Below are 376 nucleotides of genomic sequence, written 5' to 3'. Positions count from 1 at the left end.
GGGGGGCAGAAGAGGGGCGGCGGCGAAGGGGACGCGGGCCAAAGACTGCGGTTCGAGACGCGGATTCCGCGGCCGGTTGGGGCGGCCGTGCGCCGCGGTGGTTGGTGGAAAGCGGCCAATGCCCGCGCGGAGATATCTCCGTTCCGCCACCGGCGCGCGAGCGTCGCGCGCGAGTGGCTCGCCCTGCCGCTGCTGCGGCTGCAAAAAAATTGCATCGCCCGCACGCCGCCTCTCTCCCGGTGCTCTGCTTCCCGGCGCTGCTATCCCGCTCTCCGGCGCTGCGCTGCTTCCGCGTGGGAGGCGCCGTCCGCGCCTTTGCCCCCCCCCCCCCCCCCCCCAGTCCCGTGGGGGGTTGGGGTGTCCTACGGCCCGGAAG

At 74.2% G+C, this 376-nt stretch overlaps 1 protein-coding gene across 1 annotated transcript in view; it reads right to left on the bottom strand.

Annotated features, from left to right (window-relative positions):
• The window catches only part of CHC_T00009049001 (hypothetical protein), a 3,131-nt gene that overhangs the window by 1,072 nt on the left and 1,683 nt on the right, over positions 1-376 (bottom strand). Inside the window, exon 1 of the mRNA XM_005709913.1 lies at positions 1-376. This exon is cut by the window's left edge and continues 575 nt beyond it; it is cut by the window's right edge and continues 1,683 nt beyond it. Within this exon, the coding sequence (XP_005709970.1) occupies positions 1-376 (376 nt within the window).

The sequence above is a fragment of the Chondrus crispus genome, genomic scaffold (genome assembly GCF_000350225.1).
Source record: "Chondrus crispus Stackhouse genomic scaffold, scaffold_504, whole genome shotgun sequence".
Lineage (NCBI taxonomy): Eukaryota > Rhodophyta > Florideophyceae > Gigartinales > Gigartinaceae > Chondrus > Chondrus crispus.
Note: the sequence above shows the minus strand (reverse complement) of the source record. Positions and strands in the feature narration are given on the sequence as shown.